General features: G+C 40.6%; 1 protein-coding gene across 10 annotated transcripts in view; it reads right to left on the bottom strand.

Moving 5' to 3' along the window:
* Positions 1 to 20233, bottom strand: part of TRPC4 (transient receptor potential cation channel subfamily C member 4) — a 331985-nt gene that overhangs the window by 149386 nt on the left and 162366 nt on the right. For 9 of the 10 annotated variants that reach the window (XM_004389953.2, XM_004389954.2, XM_004389955.2 and 6 more), the window contains one exon: positions 11116 to 11634. The exons of the other annotated variant lie outside the window; for it this stretch is intronic. In XM_004389953.2, coding sequence (XP_004390010.1) covers positions 11116 to 11634 — 519 coding nt within the window. The remainder of the gene's footprint in view (positions 1 to 11115; positions 11635 to 20233) is intronic. 10 annotated transcript variants of the gene reach the window in all.

The following is a 20233-nucleotide window of genomic DNA, read 5'->3' as shown; positions in this document are numbered from 1 at the left end:
GGACTGGAATGTGGTAAAGTAGCCATCCATCCACGCCAGGGAGAGGACACTAAGTAGAATGGTGTCTGGGAGCCCTCACCGAGGAGGGCCATCACAAGCCAGGACTGGAATGTGGTAAAGTAGCCATCCATCCACGCCAGGGAGAGGAAAGAGCCGGGGCACGGGCCATGAGGTAGGAGTGAGGACAGAAAGAACAGTGACGTCACCCCCACACTCCACGCGTCTACGTGTAATGTTTCATCCCGGTAAGGCCCTTTTCTAACTTCTTTGCCTGGGTAACTCCTAGTTTCCCACTCAAACTCAGCTCAGGCAACTCCTTTTCCAGGAAGCTTCCTCTAAAACCTTCAGGTAAAGTGACAGTTATAGCACAGGCTTTGTAACTTGCACTGGGATAACTGTGTTTATGTCACTTTCTTTCCAAATAATCTGGTAGCTACTTGAGGGCAAGGGCTTTGATTTCGATTTTTGCATTGCCAGTATGTAGTAAACAGTTAAGGGCTCTCTCGAGTACATGAATGAAAGACTGAGTGAATACAAGGAAGGAAGGAAGGGAAGAAAGGGGGAAAGAAAATGAAGGAAACATCATCCATGAAGGAGGCAGCATCCCGAGTGTTAGTGAAGTCTGGCTACATGATAGTTTTAGCTTAGTTACTGTTTTCTACATGGGTAAGTATTGCAGTACTCACACACTCACTGGACTTCATTTCATTATCTAAGCCAGAGTAAAATTTCAGGCTCTAGGAAACTTCTGGAAAAAATCCAAACTTGGCCCAGGGCTTGTGTCTTCCCTTTGTTGCCCCCGTCTTCGGCACATCATAGAAACCCTGTATGTGTTTGCAGAATGGCCCTGGGAGAGAGACAGCATCGCCGTTCCTCCACGCAGCTCTTGCCCAGAGCCCCCTAATTCCCTTCACTAGCCCCCAGGCGTGTTACCATAGTAGGCGGCTGCCAACAAGATTTCCCTCTTCACCCAGTGGTGGAGGTGGAGGATCCCGAAAGGCTGAAGGAGGCTCGAGAGCGGCCAGGGGGAAATCACTGTGTTTAGATGCCGTGGAGAAAAACAACAGTGCCATAATTTAAAAGGGAGGCAGCACCGTGGAAAAAGGAGAGCAGGCCTTTTTTAACCAACATGTAGGGATCTGGCAACTGGGCAGCTGAAGCCGAGTCCAAGGCAAAGCGAGAACTGCAGAGGGAGGGTACAGGCCCTTAGTTTACCCTGTCTGTGGCTCCAAGGGGCCTGCCACCGAGTGCTGCATGAAGCTAATGAGAAAGGGAACAGAGAATGATAGAATAAAAACGTCCTACATGATTGTTTCCCCACCTCCATATCACCTCCAAGCAATCTATAAACACACAAATTCAGCTTCAGCATCAGGGATTGTCAAATTACAGCACAAACACTATGTAAACCCGAGAGAGGTCTTCTGTATGTTTCTGTTTCCAAACAGTCAAACATAAAATTACTGACCTCTATTTAGAAAAACTGTGAATATGCCTCATACGTTCAAAGGAAAATGAAGGCGGGCATAATTTATAAGGAAACTCGAGGAAGTGTTTATATTTCAACATCACCAAAAGTTTTTTGGGAACTATAATGTTTGTGTTTCACAAATTTCCAAATATAATTTATTGAGTTTTTGTATTTGTCCAGGAAACATGTGGGTTGGGATAAACTGTTAAATCCATAATTTCAAAAACTGGTAATTCTTATTACACTTAGTGATGAGCGACAGAGAAAATACGGGTCACTAAATAATGACCCCCCAAAAAATACCCCTCAATTTGAATATGAACATTTGTGCAAAAGAAACAAAAGGAATGATTCTTCATGACTGGCAAACCAGCTAACTGCATCTGAATAATGGAAAGCTGCCGATCTTACTACTGCTAGCTCTTCGTTGGCAATCATAGCGGAGTTGAGTTGGAAGTACTGGTGTTAAACAGAAAAGTCATTCGTTTTAGAACCAAGAGAAGATGTTCAGTACACAGCGGAATTTTTCAGAGACATCATCATTAAACTAGTGTCTGTAGTTTATATCTGTGACAAATGAAAGCAGCATTAGAGAGAGTTGTTTACCCTGAAGGTATACACATTTTTGTCAGATGAGTAGAACAGTATCTCTCTTTGAAACTTAATTGGTTAATCTTTTTTGTATTTCCTTAAAGCAGCACCAAACAAATGTTCTGTTTTATAGATACTTTAAAGTTTACATCTACTATTTTCATGTTTTTTGGGATGTAAACTTATCAATTTCAAAGGATAAATTTATACAATATTTTGGACATACGCGATTTTGAGTTTAACTGTGGAAGGAACGTAAACACTCACTTTCAGATATGAATTGGGAGAAAACAGCTACATGTCATTTAATCAGCCGTACAGGACTCGTGGGAACTGAATGCCAAGCTCTAAAAAACCTGGTGTTAAATCAATGCCTAATGACCTGTCACAGTCCTGTCAGCTGGCTGACAAGTCCTGAACAGGCATCTGCTTCCTCCATTATACAGTGGCAGGCACTGAAATGTACTATTCCTAGGAGGACTGCGGATCTGCGATCCACGTTGCCTTTGCCTAGCAACACAGGTGCTTACACATGTGGGGGAAAAGGTTGGGAGGGCTCAACATGCTCCAGAGAACAGCAGGAGAGAAAATTCAGCTAGAGGAATGCTGTTTTTCCTCCTTTTATGGGTCCCATAATTATTTAGATCACTCAATGTAGTCTCTTGTATTGAAATCCCACCATGCCTAGCATTTCTAGGAGTGCTATTGTGATACAGGAGCCCCGGTGGTGGTGCAGTTGTTAAGAGCTCAGCTGCTAATCACAAGGTCGGCAGTTCAAATCCACCAGCCATTCCTTGGAAACCCTATGGGGCAGCTCTACTCTGTCCTATAGGGTCACTATGAGTCGGAATCGACTGGACGGCAAAGGGTTTTTATTGTGATATCAGTTCCTGATTCTGAGGTACAGTAGCCAGGTTCAAAAGGCATGCATAATCAACTCCTAAAATACATTTAAAAAATACAAGCCAGAAGGACACTTTAAAATCCAGTGTATTGTATTCAATGTCTGTTGCCTTTGAAAGACTATAATGGAAGGAGCTAGAGTATACAGACAGTCTTATGAGCTGGGATAAAATTTTTATATTACACTTTTTTAGTAGGAATGTATATTTTCATATAAATGATTCAAAGCACTTACTATACTAATAGATTGTAAGGAGGATAAATTCCTTTTTAATATTCAAAAATATAATACAACTCAAGAGACACAGCTGAATATTAATTACAAATATTAAATTGTTAAAAAATGACACCAACTCTGCACTGCACAGTATACAGCAGAATGGTATACAGCATTTTCCTGCATGTGCCTGGCTTCCAACATTGAGGGTCCATGAGGGAATAAACAAAAGCAATGGTATTAATAATAATAATTAGTAATAATAGAGATATTATTATTATTAAGAAATAAGCTCATGCTAAGGAAGCATGCTAAGCTGTGGAACTGTATTATCATGCTCTATCTTCTCAACCAGCTTATGAGGTAGGCAGTATTTTCTCATCCTACAGGTAAGAAAACAGAATCTTAACAGATAATTTTCTCAACATTACATACCTGGTAAGGGGCAAAAAAGAGAATTATATCCAGTCCACAGGTCACATGCTTTTAATACAATATTTTATTCCAAGCACAAAGACATGAGTTAGTTGGCACCCACAAAAAGACATTTTGGCAATAGTTATTCAATCCTTCAGATGATGAGAAATCTATCTAAAAGAAGGCATGCATGGCTATGGTATGCGCACTAGACCTGAAAAGATTTTATTTTGCTAATGGGCTCAGGCTAGTCATCATGTAACACGGGAACTAACAACGCACGAGCCTTTCCCTTCCATCTACCTATAAAGAGCAACCAGTTATTCACAGCTGGGTCTTTATTGCTCTCCCCCAAGTCCACCCTCCCCTTTCAAATAGGATATATAAATATATAATCATTATTTTTTCTTTACCGGACTCTTGGGTCTGGTTATGCAAATAGGGGAAATAAAGAAAGGCAAGTTCTGAGAGTCCTGAGCCACCAGCGAGGTAAACGTTAGGTAGAGGAGGAGGGCAGTCATGACAGAATGAAGTTCCGGACAGCTGGGGTGCAGTGAATTGCTTAATATGGCTCTTCTAGCCATAGTGTTTGTGACTCACACACAGTGATTGACGGGACTATACAAATAAGGCATACAGACCCCTAACGAAGGGATCGGTCAGCTTTGCCATTCTGATAAGGTTTAAAAATGAGCCATCTCAGAAGTGGCCAGAAAGGAGCTCACCACCACCAAGAAAGAAGAACCAGGAGTAGAGCATGTCTTTTGGACCTGCAGTCCCTGCACTGAGAATGAGAAGCTCCTGGAACCAGAAGACTGAGAGACAGAGAGCTGTAACACCCACACAGTGAGAAGCAGCAGCAGCAGAACCAGGAGACCCGCAGGAGACCACCCGGCCCAAGGAGCTGGAGAGCTGAGTGCCTTTGGGCAGGAGGCTTGCTGGTGGAGTGGGGTGCCTCCAGGCACTTATCTGCAGAGCTAAAAGAGCTTTGTGAAGCTTGCCTGAGCAGGGTAGAGGCCAGGCTGAGTCGCTGAGGGGCTGAGGGCCAGAGGGAGACCTGCACGCGGGCACTGCTGGGAAGAGGCTGTCCTGATGGAGGGACTGAATCCTGAGCATTCCTAAACCCGAACGGTAACCTGTTACTTCCCTAATAACCCCCATAATCGTGAGTATTGTCCATGGTTCTGTGTAGCCATTGCAATGAATTGTCAAATTCAGCAGAGAAGTAGAGAGTGCTGTGGGAGGGCTGGCTGGTGTCAGAATTGGTAAAGACGGCAGAGAAAGGAGGCATATCTGACCTACACCTCACAGGAGTTAGCCTTGGGCTGCTGACCTTGATTCTCCTTCCCCCTTTTGAAGTTACAGAAGTCAGATGATGATGCCTCCATTATGCCATTTTTACAGCAGCCATAATAGACTAAGGAAATAGCAGGGTGGGCAGTGAGGTGAGGAGGGAGAGGGAGGAAACCTGAAAGCAGCACTGCGGTACTCCATGAACGCAATGGCACACTTGGCCAGACGTCTGCCTGTGGGGCTGAAAGAGTTGCTAGCTTTAGAAGCTGCCCAGGTGACCTGGACGATCACCAGGAGCAGCACATTTGATAGCCATGTTTTCTCTGTCTGAGAAAGTCAAGGAAATGCACAGAAGCTGTAACTCACAAGTTTAATAGATAAATTCAAGTCCATCTCAACCTTGACTGTACCACCTGAGTTGTTTTAAAAAGAAATGGCCCCACACTTCCAGCAGTGTTCTAATTTAGCTGGTCTGAGGGTGTGATCCAAACAGCAGTACACTTTTAGTTTCTAAAAACCTCCAAGGTGATTCTAATATGTACCCAGGTGAAAAACACTGCGATAGGGGAACCACCTGAAATCGGGCAGAGGTGATTCTATGTCAAGAGAATCCTGCTGTAAAAGCTCGAAGGCATAAAACAGTATGATTGTATTAACGAGTGTTTCAGTTTGGGGCTGAAATATGGACTACAAGTAGTGATTGAAGATTTAGGTAGAAACCACCGAAAGGTGGCTATGACATTTGGACTTCATACGAGCGGGAGGGACGGATGTTACAATGCAGACTTCACAGCTCGGATTTCAGGTTACCAGACTGAGGGGTCCTAGGATGTGGGCTTTCACTGCTGCAACCGGCAAAGCCCTGGGCAAACCCGGAAGGTTGGCTGGTCTCCCTGTATTTACCTTTCCTAAAAAACGAAACCAAAGAAAACAAAAGACCTCTAGGGGCAGTGGACTGGAGGAAGCAGGGTGTTCATCTGGAGAAACAAAACGTGGAAACAAGTACCAAGAAGCCAAGTCAGCATCTGCAATAAAGCAGTGTTGCTGCCATAACAAAAGGCAATCACTCAGACTTGGGAATAAGTTAGGGTAAGGCTTCTCAGAACATGGTATTTGAGGAGAGATTTGAACGACATGAGTATTTTCAAAACATTTCAAACATAGAGTAGGCAAAAAGGAGAGGAACAAGGTGAATAATACAAAATCTGACTCAAGTAACCCAGTGTGTGTTAAATAAATAAACAAACCAAACTACAGTGAAGGCATTACCAACTTTACTTACACGAATGACTTTCCAAGGTGTTTCAGCAGAAAAGTCGCAGTTATGGAGGGGAAGGGCATATGCATTGCCCCTTCTTATTTCCCCCCTAGGAGTAGTCTCTCAGTTATCTTTGTACAATAGTTCATTGATATCCCTCAGACAAAGTCTCCACAGCATGCGGTTTTTTTTTCCCCAAAGGTTTCCATACTCTAACGTAGGGTTTCCCAGACACAAGAAAATATGAAAGCTATATTTTTAGACTTCCCAGACTTGGATCAGAGTAAAGAAAGAGGAAAATGAAATATTCAAAGACAATCAATGGCTGGGCACACACTGAAGACAAGCGTAAGCTCCTTTGCCAATCTGTCCCAAGCAAGGGGCCCTTGTATGGTACAACCAGCTGCCAGAACCGACTGGCTCTAAGAGGACAGAGCCCCTGTGTGCCAATGCCATCCCAAGGCATCAGCCAGAAAGCAGCATTATTACTGATTTCTCTGTGATTTTTCTTTTTCTTTTTTGGTGGAGATGGGTAGTGGTGTATTCTTGAGGACTGGCAGTCTCTGTATGTATGCACACACACAGAGATGCTATTTCCTCCCAACTACTAACAAAGACACAAAATGGCATCTCATTAGAGATCTCCAGAAGGAATTTCCAAGATAGATTTCAGGTAGATATAGAACATGAGTGGTTTTGTTTGTTTTTAACACGAAGTTCATTGTGTAGTAAGTCTGGATTTCAACTATCAATTACTGCCTTGTGCAAATGCAATTTGAACTAAAAATACAATTTTTTTTTGCATTATAAAACCAAAAACCAAACCATTGCCCTCAAGTCTCGATTCTGACTCATGGCAATCCCATGTATTACAAAGTAGAATTGAGCTCCATAGGGTTTCCAATGGCTGTGATCTTTATGGAAACAGATCACCAGTTCTTTCTTCTGCAGCAGTGCTGGGTGGGTTCAAACCAGCAACATTTTGTTAGTAGTTGAGTGCAAACAGTTTGCCCTACCCAGGGACCTGCTGTGGTGCGACAGACTTATCAAGAAAGAATTTATGAAACAAACAAAACAAAGCCCATGCAGTAAAGACAAGTCTATCCCTGGGCAAAGTTTGAAGAAGAAAATAAATTCCTTTGTTTCTTCTCTCTTCATTATTTAAGTGCTCCTCCAATCACCTGATACTCTCCTGATACCCTCCCCCTTCCTCATCTCCCACCCAAGGTCTTCACTGACTGTATGGGGGCTATACCCTTTGCCTTCCCCCTATCCCTGGATTCCAGCTACTAGAATTGCTAGCTGCTACACAATGTTCATTCTACCAGCATTTGATCAACACTACTATGACATCATTAGACCAGTGTTAATAGAAACAAGAAAATTTTTGTTTCTATGCTTGAGGCTTACAAAAAAATGTAAATGTAAAAATATCTATTACGTATGATATAATACAGGCCTTTAATTCTGGATGACACTGAAGAAAATCCAGAACTAGTCTGCAATCAAATCCTGGCAACATGTTTGCTACTATTAGTATTCACAGGAATGCTATTGGATGAAACTAAATGCTGCAATTTAATCAGGCAAAGAAACCTTCCAGAAGTATAAGAGTCTGCACTTTATTCAGGTGCATTCATTACTGAGCACCCACCATAGATCAGGCACAGCACTATGGCAGGTGAATAAGACAGATGTGTTCCTGATACTCATAGCCTAGAGGAGGAGAAGGCAAGGTAATGACACAATGCAATATACAGCATGTATAATGAAGCCATTTATCCCAGAGAGTTACGGAGGGGCACTGCTTCATAGAATGCTTGCTGGGAGAGGTGAGATCTGAGAAAAGCTTTGAAGAATAAGGAGGATTTAGCCTTGTGAGATGATTAATGAGAAGGAATTCCAACTCACGAAGAGATGGTCCAAAGGCCAACTCCAAACTTGTTTAGCCTAAAACGCGGAACGTGAGAAAGTTATGCTAAAACAGAATTTCTTTTAAGACACGTGATCTGACAAGAGAATCTTAAATATTTTGAAGTCAATAATTTCTGAATAATCTAGGACTATGTTTCATAAAACAGGGCCTGATTTCAAATAATTTATATGAGAGTAAAACGTCATTACTAATTTTATAGTGTTATTAGCCTTCCAATGTTACTTTGCTTTAGAAAAAACCTCAACCATGGGAAATACACTCATTGATACTAAATGAAAGATACTCCAGAACAACCTTGTAGGTATTTGTTTTAATTTTTTCCCTCCATTGTAATCTCCAAAGAAGAAGGGAGAAAATGAAAATGCAGTGTCTTTAAAGAAATGCATCTTTTTAAGACATGACTAATTCTTATCTTCTTTTACATGTTATATATTATTAACTACCCTTCATCTTGTATTATCAGGTTTCCTCACCATCCAATTCCACAACTTCGTATTATTAGCAAGAAGCACAAATGTCTTTCACGCTCATCTGTCAGTTCGTCCTACCATGGTGGCTTACGTGTTGTGAATCTGGAAGCTAGGCCACCAGTATTTCAAACACCAGCAGGGTCGCCCATGGTGGACAGGTTTTAGCGGAGCTTCTAGACTAATACCAGGAAGAAAGGCCCAGTGATTGACTTCCGAAAACTGGTCAATGAAAACCCTACAGAACGTAACAGAATACTGTCTGATATAGTGCTGGGAGGTGAGCCTCCTAGGGCGAAGGCACTCAGAATACACAGTGGCTACAACAATGGGCTTGAGCATACCACGGATTGGGAAGATGGTGCAGGACTGGGCAACATTTCGTTCTGTTGTACACGGGGTCACCATAAGTCAGAGTTTACTTGGTGACAACTAAGAACGACAACAAGCATCTTAAAAGACGTTTTAGAATTATCAAAAGCTTTCCATTAACCATAAGCTCTACAAGGGCTGAGACAGGTCACTATGGAGTAGTAAGTACCCCACACATTGCTTAGAATGTGTTCTGAGAAATATATGTTAAAAGAGTTACTAAAAGAAAGAAATGAATAAAGAAATAAAATGCATAAATTTTTTTTAGGTAAAAATATAAACAGATATTAATGTGCAAGAAATAAAGTATTGGTCTTAGACAACACTCTGACAAGACTTTGGTGGCTTTAGTTGATCTAATATTATTTACAGCATTCGGTTATGAGGATATACTAAAGGAGTTTATAAGTATTTTGTTCTTATGACTTCACAAAAGTCATTGTAGCCAAAGACAAAGTTAAATCAGCTATGATGTCAGGGCTCAAATCAGTGTGGACATAAAATGAGGCCGAGATGGTTCCTGTATTGCAGAGACAGCAAAAATGCCACAGCGGAGCAGAGCAGGCTGTCACTGTGATCTGCTGCCTTATACGGGTGGAATATCCTGGGAAACTTACAGGACAACACTGAACATACATATCCTAAGAGAAGACCTTGGTAATCCTCCTGTCAATCCACTCAACTCTCACCCTCAACCACAGAAAACTTACTAAAGAAAAACATATTACTGTGTTAATAATGGATCTTGAAAAATGTTTGCTTCAAAATCTGAATCCATATCAAAAACCTCGCCTCATTTGATCAACACAAATGTATACAATCACTTTTCATTTTCATGTTTAACACTTTCAAAATGTTTAATCCCGGGAAGTTTTTCATGACTTCATTTCATATCTTATGTTTTACATCCAAATTCGTCTAGTCTGTTAAAATATCAGGTCCTGAGTACCAAATGTGAGAAAACGAGTCGGCCTGTCAAGATGAACTGAACTGGCACAGGGGATTTTAGAGCCACAGGGAACCCACACAAGAGAAGCTATTCTCCTGATTGTTAGGAAAAGGTTTTTTTCAACTGGGTTGAGGCTCTCACGACACGTGGATTAGATTGATTAGTGAAAGAAGTACAGGAAAAATTCAAGAAAGCACATTCAGGTATCTTGAGTCTTAAAACTTCAGTAAATAGCAATAATCAAAGCAGTCAGGGCTAATGTGGAATAATCAAGGCCAAACTCAAGAGAAATCAATTACATTTTTTTCTTATTATTCAGAAGTCTCTCTTTGTTTTCCCTCTTACATTATATAGCTTTACTAACCATTGGTCTTGACAACCTAATTACTGTTACTTGTCAGTGAATTAGAGAACCAGTATTTTCTGGAGACAGAAGTAGCCAGTCTTTTGAAAACTTATCCAACCAGCAACAGTGACAGAAACAACACATGCCTAAGCTGGGGGTTATAAGTGTAATAGATCTGAGTTTCCTTAGTTAATACTAAAATCCATGGAGACACCTTGAGAAATTTATCACTCACTTACAATTACCTTCCTTACCTTCTTATTCCTGGCAAATCAAGAAACCAGAGAAGACATTTTCATCTGTTGTTTGATTAAAGACTTTTCCTTCATTAATAATGTGTAATAATGTATTTTATTAATAAAATACCTCACAATTTACTAAAAGCCTTTGCATACATCCACTCATTTTACACTTACTACAAATCTGTGAGGAAAATAGTATGTAAATATACGCACACACATTAACACATATTTATACACACATATATACAGATACATGTATATATGCACAAATATTATAAATACTATGTCTGTTAAACAGATGAGAAATATGAATCTCTAAGAGGTCCATGTGCTCTCTAGAATCATAAATAGCAGAGTCAGAACTCCTTGGTCTTGAGATTCTAAAACCAGAACTGCTCCATTTTACCACAACAAATGTGTACACCCTAACAGAGATGTCAGAAACCATCACCGATTATTAAACCACTCATTTCCACCCTTAAGTGTGGTTCATACTTATTAATCTGGCAAACACTAACTGTTATCCACTTACAGTTAAATAGAAAATGTCTTAAACCCCAAAATAATTTTGCGAGTCCCAGCTTACACTGTGATTAAATTCTATTGCATTTTGATGGGAACGAAAAAATGGTGGAGAAAGTCTAGCAACTCACCTCTTTTTGACGGTATTTAATAGCCAATTTTAATCTTGCGAGATCATTTCCACTTTGTTCTTCTATCAGACTATTGTCATCTCGGTAATTAAGAATGATTTCCAGTTCTCTGGAACTCCTTGTCTGATCCAGAAGGTCCTTAGCAAATTGTTTGCACTGCCGTGACAGCTCCTCGTACTCCGACTTGAATTCATTTTCCACCTTACTCAGTTCCTGGAGCTCCCAACTTAACTGAAAGGCTGTGAGGAAAGGGTCTTCACTCGACAGCGCGATGAGGGAGGGGCTAGCCAAGGCCTTGTAGATGTTGAGTCTGGAGCGTGAGTGGCGGAGACTGTCCACATCTGAACTCGAGACACATTCAACACAGTTACAGCGGACCTCATGGGGCCGGGGCACCGAGACTCCTTTTTGAACTAAAAGTTTTATGATCTCATAATTATTTGTATGGGCCGCCAAAATGATCGGTGTTATGTCTGGAGTGAATTCAGAGAACTGCTTATCCAGGAGTATGGGAGGCACCTGGAAAAAAGAACAAAGCAGAGATTATGAATATTTATTCATTTGTTTAAGCCTGTAATTTCAAACAGCATGCTATAGCAATGTTGGGCAAGGGTCATAAATCTTTCGCCAGGTTTTTGCGGGAGAGATAGGGCCTTTTTTATTTTTCAAAACACAAGAGAAAATCAGATGGAAAAATTTTTTTCAATATAATGACATTTTTCTTTATTTAATCTGAATTATGACACTTTACCAAATCTTCAAATAGGTGGCTATGGAAACTCTTTACTTAATAAAAGTTTTTTTTTTTTTTGCTTCCAATTTATTTTCTGACATTCTTTGCTTTTCTTTCCCAGAAATGTAGGCTCTCCACATAATCAAGAAATATACTTAAAAATTAATGACTGTTATAACTCAAGGTCTTCTCCTGTAATAGAAACCTTTTAATTCCTTAATTAGTTTTTTTCCACCCTGGGCTTGATCTTCTGCATTTCTAACATCAAGCCTAGTAATTAAAGGTGGCAACATAACATAAGTGAGCTAGCTTTATGCTTTCTGTGCTCCTCTGTCCCTTTCTGATACATTTTCGAGATGACATCTACTGCTAACATTGTTTTACCAGAAATAAACCAACACTTCTCACTGCATCAAGTTACTGCTGTGTTCAAGCACAACTTCCTCCAGGATACACTCTAGGGATGGTAATGACAAAAACAACAATAGGCAATATGTATCAAGCCTACAACTTGTCAGTTTGCAGAAGCTGGAAACAAAGAAGGATCAGTAGTTGGACAATATAATATAGCCTTGGTGTTAGCAATCAGTGATGCTGGAGATGGCATGACAGAAGTTTGCAAGACCAATGATATATTCACTGGAAATACCTTTTTTTCCAATAACATAAATGGTGACTATACGCGTAGACCTTGCCAGATGGAATACACAGAAATTGACCACATCTGTGGAAAGTGATGACGGAAAAGTTCAATATCATCCATCAAAACAAGGCCAGGGGCTGACTGTGGAAAAGACCATCAATTGCTCATATGCAAGTTCAAGCTGAAGCTGAAGAAAATTAAAACAAGTTCACAAGAGCCAAAATACAACCTTGAGTATATCTCACCTGAATTTAGAGACCATCTCAAGAATAGATTTGATGCATTGAACACTAATGATTGAAGACTAGAGGAGTTGTGGGATGACATCAAGGACATCATACATGAAGAAAGCAAAAGATCATTAATAAGATGGGAAAGAAAGAAAGACCAAAATGGATGTCTGAAGAGATTCTGAAACTTGCTCTTGAATGTAGAGTAGCTAAAGCAAAAGGAAGAAATGATGAAGTCAAGGAGCTGAACATAAGATTTCAGCAGGGGCTCAAGAAGACAAAGTAAAGTATTATAAGGAAATGTGAAAAGACCGGGAGTTAGAAAACCGAAAGGGAAGAACTCACTCAGAATTTTTCAAGCCAAAACAACTGAAGAAAAAACTCAAACTATAATGAAGTACCACTTCACACACTGTTGTTGTTTGCCCTCCAATCAATTCCGACTCATAGCAACACTACAGGATAAAGTATAACTGTCCCATAGGGTTTCCAAAGTTGTAATCTTTATGGGAGCAGATCACCATGTCTTTTCTACCAGGGAATGGCTGGTGGGTTCGAACCACCAACCATTCAGTTAGAAGCCAAGCACTTAATCACTGCACAACCAGGGCTCCTTCATACACACTTTTTGTTGTTGTTAGGTGCTGTCAAGACAGTTCTGACTCATAGTGACCCTATGTACAACAGAACGAAACACGGCCCAGTCCTGCACCATCCTCACAATCTCTGTTATACTTGAGCCCATTGTTGAAGCCACTGTGTCAATCCATCTCATTGAGGGTCTTCCTCTTTTTCTCTGACCCTCTACTATACCAAGCATTGATGTCCTTCTCCAGGGACTGACTCTCCTGATGACACGTCCAAAGTATGTGAGACGTAGTCTCACCATCCTTGCTTCTAAGGAGCATTCGGGCTGTACTTCTTCTAAGACAGATTTGTTTGTTCTTTTGGCAGTCCGTGGTATATTCAATATTCTTTGCCAACATCATAATTGAAAGGCATCAATTCTTCTTCGGTCTTCCTTATTCATTGTCAGGCTTTCGCAAGCATATGAGGCAATTGAAAACACCATGGCTTGACCCTTAACAAAAACCAAGACACTGAGATAATATGAAGTATCTTCTCTGATCACAATGCCATCAAAGTAGAAACTAACAACAGGAAGAGCAAGGAAAAAAAGTCAATTACACGGAGACTGAATAACACCCTGCTTAAAAACCACTGGGTAATAGAAGAAATCAAAGATGGAATAAAAAATTCTAGAATCAAATGAGAATGAAAACATATCACACCAAAACCTTTCGGACACAGCAAACACCGCGCTTAGAGGTCAATTTATACCAAGAGATGCACACATCAAAAAAGAAAAAAGGGACAAAATCAAAACATTAGCTACACAACTAGAACAAACAGAAAGAACAGTAAAAGAAGCCTACAGCCACAAGAGGAAAGGAAATAATAAAAGACCACAGAAGAAACAAATGAAATAGAGAATAGAAAAACAATAGAAATAATCAACAAAACCAAAAGTTGGTTCTTTGAAAGGATCAACAAAATCGACAAACTGCTGGCTAGACTGACAAAAGAAAAACAGGAGAGGACACAAATAACCCAAATAAGAAATGAAATGGGTGACATTACAACAGACCCAACTGAAATAAAAAGGATCATAATAGAGGACTATGAAAAACTATACTCCCAAGAAATGGGAAAACCTAGAGAAAATGGACAGATTTCTAGAAGCATACTACCTACCCAAACTAACACAAAATGATGTTGAAAATCTGAAAAGACCCAAACAAGAGAAGAGATTGAAAAGGTAATGAAAAAAACACCCAACAAAAAAAGCCCTGGCCCAGATGGCTTCACTGGAGAATTCTACCAAACATTCAGAGAAGAGCTTATACCAGTACTACTAAAATTATTTCAGACCATAGAAAAGAAAGGGATACTTCCGAATTCATTCTATGAAGCCAGCATAACCCTGATACCAAAACCAGGCAAAGACACCACAAAAAAAAAAAAAATTACAGACCAATATCTCTTATGAATATATATGCAAAAACTCTCAACAAAATTCTAGCCAAGAGAATTCAGCATCATATCAAAAAGAAATACACCATGACCAAGTGGGATTCATACCAGCTATGCAAGGATGGTTCAACATTAGAAAATCAATCAATGTAATCCACCACATAAATAAAATAAAAGAATCACATGGTCAATCACATCTCAATTGACATAGAAAAGGCATTTGACAAAGCCCATTCCTGATAAAAACTCTCAATAAAATACGTAGAGAAGGGAAACTCCTCAACATAATAAAGGGCATCTATACAAAACCAACAGCCAACATCATTCTTAATGGAGAGAGGCTGAAAACATTCCCCCTGAGAAAAGGAACAAGACAAGGATGCCCTTTATCATTACTCCTATTAAACATTGTGCTGGAAGTCCTAGCTAGAGGAATAAGGCAAGAAAAAGAAATAAAGGGCATTCAACTTGGTAATGAAGAAGTAACACTGTCCCTATTTGAGGATACTATGATACTACACATAGAATACCCAGAAGACTCCACAAGAAAACTACTGGAACTAACAGAAAGATTCAGCAGAGTAGCAGGATACAAGATGAACATACAAAAATCAGTTGGAATCCTACATACCAATAAAGAGAATGATGAAAAGGAAATCAGGAAAACAATAACATTCCTAATAGCCCCTAGAAAAATAAAATACTTAGGAATAAATCTAACCAGGGATATAAAGACCTATACAAACAAAACCATAAAACACTACTGCAAGAAACCAAAAGAGATCTACATAAATGGAAAAACATACCATGCTCACAGATAGGAAGACTCACCATTGTGAAAATGTCAATTCTACCCAAAGCAATTTACAAATACAAAGCAATCCCGATCTAAATAACAACAACTTTCTTTAAAGACATGGAAAAACTAATCACTAACTTTATATGGAAAGGGAAGAGGCCCCAAATAAGTAAAGCATTGAAGAAGAAGAATCAAGTAGGAGGACTCGAACTACCTGACCTCAGAATCTACTACACAGCTACGGCAGTCAAAACAGGCTGGTACTGTGACAGATACATTGAACTACGGAACAGAATTGAGAAGCCAGATGTAAATCCATCCACCTACGGTCACCTGATCTTTGACAAGGGCCCAAACTCCATCAGATGGGGAAAAGACAGTCTTTTTAACAAATGGTGCTGGCAAAACTGGATGTCCATCTGCAAAAAAATGAAACAGGACCCATATCTCACACCATACACAAAAACTAATTCAAAATGGATCACAGACCAAAATATAAAAGAAAAAACTAAAAAGATAAAAAAAAAAAAATGGGATCAATGCTAGAGGCCCCAATACATGACATTAACAGGATAGCAACCATAACTTACAACACACAAACTCCAGAAGATAAGATAGATAACCGGGATCTTCTAAAAATTAAACACTTAGGCTCATCAAAAGACTTCACCAAAAGAGTAAAAAGAGAACCTACAGACTAGAAAAAAAAATTTGGCTATGACAAATCTGACAAAGCTCTAATCTCTAAAATCTACAGGGAAATCCAACACCTCTACCACAAAAAGACAAATAATGTAATCAAAAAATGGGCAAAGGAAATGAACACTTCACCAAAGAAGACATTCAAGTGGCTAACAGACACATGAGGAAATGCTCACGATCACTAGTCATTAGAGAAATGCAAATCAAAACCACAATGAGATATCACCTCACCCCAGCATTACTGGTACAAATCAAAAAAACAGAAACTAACAAATGTTGGAGAGGCTGCAGGGAGATTGGAACTCTTATGCACTGCTGGTGGGAATGCAAAATGGTACAGCTATTTTGGAAAATGACATGGTGCTTCCTTAGAAAGCTAGAAATAGAAATATATGATCCAGTAATCCCACTCCTGGGAATATATCCTAGAGAAATAAGAGCCATCACACAAATAGATCTATGCACATTCATGTTCATTTCAGCATTGTTCACAATAGCCAAACGATGGAAACAACCTAGATGCCCATCAACAGATGAATGGATAAACAAACTATGATACATACACACAATGGCGTACTAGGCAACTATAAAGAACAATGATGAATCTGTGAAGCATCTCACTACATGGAAGAATCTGGAGGGCATCATGCTGAGTGAAATATGTTAATCACAAAAGAACAAATATTTTAGGAGACCACTAGTATTAAAAACTCATGGAAAGGTTTCCACACAAAAAGAAACAATCTTTGATGGTTACGAGGGACGGGAGGAGTAGGGGTGGAAAAACACTAGATAAACAATAGATAAGTGATAACTTTGGTGAAGGGTAAGACAGTACACAATACTGGGTAAGCCAGCACAACTTGTCCAAGGCAAGATCATGGAAGTTCCATAGACACATCCAAACTCCCTTAGGGACCGAATTACTGGGCTGAGGGCTGTTGGGGAGCCTATAGCTCAATTGGCATGATATAGTTTATAAAGAAAATTTCTACATTCTATTTTAGTCAGTAGTGTCTGGGGTGCCATCTAAGATACTCCACTGGTCTCACCTCATCAGGAACAAGAGAGAATGAAGAAAACCAAAGACACAAGGGAAAGATTAGTCTAAAGGACTAATGGACCACAATTACCACAGCCTCCACCAGACTGAGTCCAGCACAACCAGATGGTGCCCAGCTACTACCACTGACTGCTCTAACAGGGATCAAAATAGAGGGTTCCAGACAGAGCTGGAGAAAAATGTGGAACAAAATTCTAATTCACAAAAAAAGAGCAGACTTACCGGCCTGACAGATACTGGAAAAACCCTGAGAACGTGGCCCCCGGACACCCTTTAAGCTCAGTAATGAAGTCACTCCTGAGGTTCACCCCTCAGCCAAAGATTAGACAGGCCCATAAAACAAAACAAGACTAAAGGGACACACCAGGCCAGGGGCAAAGACTAGAAAGCAGGACGGAACAGGAAAGCTAGTAATAGGGAACTGAAGGTTGAGAAGGGAGAATATTGACGCCGTGGGGTTGGTAACTGATGTCACAAAACAATATGTGTACTAATTGTTTAATAAGAAGCTAGTTTGTTATGTAAACCTTCATCGAAAATACAATAATTAAAAAAAAAAAAACAACAAACCATGGCTTGGGTCAGGCGCATGTTAGTCTTCAAGGTGACATCTTTGCTTTTTAACACTTTGAAGAGATCTTTTGCAACAGATTTGCCGAATGCAATGCGTCATGTGTTGTTTGATTTCTTGACTGCTGCTTCTTTGCGTGTTGATTGTGGATCCAAGAGAAACGAAATCCTTTACAACTTCTATCTTTTCTCCGTTTATCATATTACTTATTTGTCCAGTTGTGAGGATTTTTGTTTTCTTTAGGTCAAGGTGTAATCCATACTGAAGGCTGTAGTCTGATCTTCATAAGTAAATGCTTGAAGTCCTCTTCACTTTCAGCAAGCAAGGAAATGTCATCTGCATATGACAGGTTGTTAATGAGCCTTCCACCAATTCTCATGCCCTGGTCTTCTTCATATAATCCAGCTTCTTGTATTATTGGCTCAGCATACAGATTAAGTACGGTGAAAGGATACAACCCTGACACACACCTTTCCTGACTTTAAACCACGCAGTATCCCCTTGTTCTGTTCGAATGGCTGCCTCCTGATCTATGTATGTCATATACACTAGGGTCATTGTAATAAAAAAAACAGAAAGAAAAATGGCAAGTATTGGTGAGGATGTGGAGAAATCGAACATCCTACATTGCTGGTGGGGATATAAAATGGTTCAGTTGCTATGAGAAATAGTTTAGTGGGTCCTCAAAAATTTAAACACATAATTACCATAAAAAACGTGTTGCCGTCGAATTGATTCCGACTTATAGCGACCCTATATAAAAACCATAAGAGGTGTGGTCAAAATGGCGGACTAGTTTGACGCTTCCTATATCCCTCTTACAACAAAGACCTGGAAAAACAAGTGATTTGATTCTATGTGAACATCTGGCAGCCCTGAACAAGGCAAGGTTAAGAAATCCATCTGAGTCATACTGGAGAGGAAGACCATTTGGAAGAGGTGAGGAGCGCTAGAGCCGTGGCGGCGACACAGCAGAGACACAGCCACGCAGGACCGCAGTGAAGCAGGCAAACAGCTGTGCTGTGCACGTGCTCGAGAAGCAGTTTTCACATTGAGAGAGACCCGGCAGCAGAGATTCTGCTTGGATACTCCGAACCAGTGAAGAGCAGCTCCCAAGAGGCTAGGATAAGTACATGCGCACACCCTTTCATGGCGAGTTAAAAAAAAAAAAATCCCATTTGGGAAAAACCTCTCTCCCTTTGACCTCCTACCTCTGTGCTCTGCACTGGATTTGGGAAAAACCTCTCTCCCTTTTACCTCCTACCTCTGCGCTCTGCACCAGATTCGGGAAAAACCTCTCTCCCTTTTACCTCCTACATACGCGCTCTCCACCGGATTTGGGAAAAACCTCTCATCCTTTTACTGCCTCCCTCCCTGCTCTGCACCGGGAGTCCACTGGGCCAGAAATAGATCCCAAAAGGTGCCCTGACCCATTCTTCTGGCCTTGGAGAGGGAACAAATAAGCTGCTGGCTCCCCTAGGCCAGGAACACAGCATCGGCACAACTCCTTTGCTGGCCACAGAAATCAGGGGTCCGCAGACTCTGAATGATATACACCCCTGTATAGACTTGTGGGGACCCATCTCAACAGCATTAGCTCTCACTACCACAGTAGAACAGGGCAAACATTTGCAGTTTAACTTCAACTGCTTCAGCTGTGAACAGGCAGATCTGTGATCCTCGAAACAGCCCTGCCCATCAAGTAGGCACTTTTATTGATCTGCAGCAGGGTCTTGAGGACTGGTGATAGTTCCTAAAGTGCCTATTCACCTACTTCAGGAGTTCAAGAAACAGTGGTGCCCTCGAGTCTTTGCAGCCAACTTAGTTGGGTGCTCTTAGCCCGGCTGCAAAACTCTCACCTACCTATTCACCCTAGAGAATAGGCACTCGCTTTTCTTTCAGACTCTCCGGGGCAGCTGTCAGCCCCCTGCCTGGCTCAGCGCGTGGTCCCCTACCACAACCAGAGTCCAGTGCCTGCACCAATCACCCATGCCTCTCTAGGACTGGGGGTGAGAGCCTGCATCACACACTTGGTGTCGACTGCCTGCACATCTGAGCTGATCCCATATAGGAAATTTTAACGAACTCCGGCATGCACATACTTAGTTACAGAACCAACTACCTGGCGACAGGACATTAGAGATCAAAAGGTGTCAAAAATCAAACTAGTGCACACGAGCAGCCTATTTGGGCATATCAAAACAAAACAAAATAAGAAGCTAGGTCTCACTAAGCAAATACAAAATAAAATCATAAATTATTGATGGCTCGGAGACAATAGTCAATGTCAAGTCACATAAAGAGGCAGTCCATGATGGCTTCAGCAAGCTCGCAAAATAAAGA

The sequence above is a fragment of the Trichechus manatus genome, unplaced genomic scaffold, assembly GCF_000243295.1.
Source record: "Trichechus manatus latirostris isolate Lorelei unplaced genomic scaffold, TriManLat1.0 scaffold00270, whole genome shotgun sequence".
Lineage (NCBI taxonomy): Eukaryota > Metazoa > Chordata > Mammalia > Sirenia > Trichechidae > Trichechus > Trichechus manatus.
Note: the sequence above shows the minus strand (reverse complement) of the source record. Positions and strands in the feature narration are given on the sequence as shown.